The following is a 2,525-nucleotide window of genomic DNA, read 5'->3' as shown; positions in this document are numbered from 1 at the left end:
CTCTGGCCATATATATATCTGCTCTCATTCAAGTCTCTCATTTGCTGTAGCAACAACAGCTGTTGGTGATGGAGAGTAAAAGTCGTGGAGGGGTCAGCAGTGAGAGTACAAGCTTATAGGATGTCCCAAATGTCCAGAACACAATGAGGAGGAGCAGACTGCATGTTGGTACTTCCTCTTTGGGGGCAGAGCCAAAGTCTGCAGCAGGAACTTCCACTATCTCTTATCTGTCAGAAAGATGGAGGTGACAGTTCAGACCGATACAGGAAGTGGTCCATATGTAGAAGCTGGCAGATTCACACACATTCAGACAATATGCTCAAATGAAATACCTTAGTTTCTGTCCGAGTCTTCCGCTGATCTTTCTGACCTCGGGCGTAATACATTATTGTACTTGGCCTCAACATCCTGCAAAAAGAAGTGAAAAAACAGTCAGACTATGGAGCAACGAGACGGTGATGAGCTTTAAAGAGAAATTCATCAGTACCTTCAGGTAGTTGAGGTTGGACTGAAGGTTTCTGAGATGTGACAGCACCTGTCGACTGAAGATAGACAGGCTGCCCGCCTGGGAGGTTGAAGAAAATCTTAAATTCATGCCTGAGTCAGTGGCACAGCCCTGTGCGCTGCTCAGCTGCTTCCCTGTGGTCGACGCCCGGCTCTCGTCATCTGTGCTGCTCTCTCCTGCCCTGCCGTAGCCCTCCAGGACCAAGAATTCTGCTGGGAGTATTTAAAACAAAGGTTTGGCATGGATCTTTACCTATTGATTATTGACCAGTCCTCATTGGCAGTACTGATAAGATAATCAATAATTATCTTGTATGGTCCACTGTTACCCAACACATATTTTGAATTGTAAGGAGCTCCCAAGCAGCTTAGATGAGGCAGCACCATGTGACCCCGGTCAGGTCTGGACGTCTCTGTCTCACCATAATCATCGGGAGAGTCGAAGAAGCCCGTGTCTCCAGAACCCAGGTCCTGAGCCTGGTCCTCGGTGTGGGTGCTGTTCTTGTCCGAGCCATTGTGTGCCATCACCCGGGCACGACTGTCAATGGGCGTTCGCAGTGAGGTGGCCCTGAGGAGACGAGCCCCCGTGGATTGTTTGGTTTGCTCTATGGGCTCTTGAGACATGAGCTGTGTGACCAGCTCCTGCTTCAACGCTGCCACTGAAGGAGTGAAAAAAAAAGAAGAGTGACTTCAGGTTGTTTTTCACCACCTGCACTTGCCTTCAGTGTTTTTTTGTCTTACATGTTTTCAGAGCTTCAGCTGCCCTAGAGGGAAAGATGTTGAATGAATCTGCTGCTCTGCCATCGTCGGAGACCTGGTAAGGAAGCTCTGGGTCCACATAGCCGTCCTCCTTCTCCTTTTCCACAAATTTTACTCTGTCAAACAGGTTATTACCAGGTTCAGGGCTCTGCAGTGCTCTCCTAGAAGTTGGGCTGCTCTCTTTATCTACACAGACATAATTACGCTTGTCAGAAGGGGTTATCTGCAAATTGCTGAAGCACGAGGCTGTTTGAGAAGCAGAGAGGAACGTTTCTATTCTTTTAAGTTGAAATTATGTGAGGTCCGCGTGTTACCTGTGGACTGTGTGCACCCTGTGGACGTGCAGTCGGGGTCTCTGCTTAGCTTGGAGAAACCTGCGGTGATGGTATCCATTCCATCTCTCTCCCCACTGACACACAAGATCAGATCATGTCAAAAACAACCTGGGAACTAACTAACTTAGAAAAGTAAACTTAAAAATACTACATTTTAGCCACATACCTGCTCTGAGGTAACGGTAGAATGTTGTGAGGTTTGACCTTCATGGCATCAGCTCTCTGGATGATTAACTCCTGCCAACTTTAGTGAGCAAAAAAAAAAAAAGATAATTAGTCCATTTGTAAAACACGAAAACAATTCAAACTCAATCCATCTTATCTTTGTGCTCACGTTTTTAGACCGGCGACTGTGGGCGCCATAAGCTCATAGATCTGGGCTCCATTTTCGGACATAGAAAGGACGAAGAAGGACTTGTTGTCTGGACAGTGTAAAGCATAGAGGACAAACTTAGTAAAACTCTGCCATCCACAGGTGCAGGAAGAAAGCCTCTCTGACTGACCTGTGGCCACTGATCGCACCAGCACCGTGTTGAGTTTGATGATGGGGCTGAAGATGTGTTTGGTGTCTGCGGTGCCCGCCAGGTTTTTGCTGTGACACTTGAGGATAAGGCGTTCATTTTTTTTCTGCAGCAGCACCAGGATGTCCTCCAGGAGGAGTGTAAACAACTCTGACAGAAGAGAGACGACTGAATTTACAGCAGTGTTCAATTTGACGACTAACAGTGGACTTAGTCTGGGTCTTTGGAACAAATTATGATTGAGTCTTTTGCTTTAGTCGTTTTTCAACTTTAGTTTTAGTCAACAAATTATCGAAAATGCTTTAGTCACTTAAAATGTAACACATTTGTTTTTAAAGATTTGACTAAACTCTTTATAAATCTAAATATTTATTAACTTTATTAAGTATTGGAGTACTGTGCATTA

The 2,525-nt window shown here is 45.5% G+C and overlaps 1 protein-coding gene across 2 annotated transcripts; it reads right to left on the bottom strand.

Annotated features, from left to right (window-relative positions):
* Positions 1-6: 6 nt before the first annotated feature.
* Positions 7-2,233, bottom strand: LOC103397552 (rho guanine nucleotide exchange factor 12-like). 2 transcript variants are annotated; one of them, XM_008335856.3, is made up of 9 exons: positions 2,102-2,233; positions 1,933-2,020; positions 1,765-1,842; positions 1,578-1,672; positions 1,246-1,449; positions 927-1,163; positions 488-717; positions 333-408; positions 7-227 (listed from the first exon to the last, which is right to left on the bottom strand). In XM_008335856.3, exons 2-8 carry the CDS (start codon positions 1,992-1,994, stop codon positions 334-336), a joined length of 981 nt encoding a protein of 326 aa, XP_008334078.1. In that variant the 5' UTR covers positions 1,995-2,020; positions 2,102-2,233; the 3' UTR covers positions 7-227; position 333. The 2 variants fall into 2 exon arrangements, with proteins under 2 accessions (XP_008334078.1, XP_016898468.1); XM_017042979.2 differs by having other exon boundaries at positions 488-714.
* Positions 2,234-2,525: the final 292 nt, after the last annotated feature.

The sequence above is a fragment of the Cynoglossus semilaevis genome, chromosome Z, assembly GCF_000523025.1.
Source record: "Cynoglossus semilaevis isolate Cse_v1.0 chromosome Z, Cse_v1.0, whole genome shotgun sequence".
Classification (NCBI taxonomy): domain Eukaryota; kingdom Metazoa; phylum Chordata; class Actinopteri; order Pleuronectiformes; family Cynoglossidae; genus Cynoglossus; species Cynoglossus semilaevis.
The sequence above is the reverse complement of the archived record's forward strand: the minus strand, read 5'-3'. Positions and strand labels throughout refer to the sequence as shown.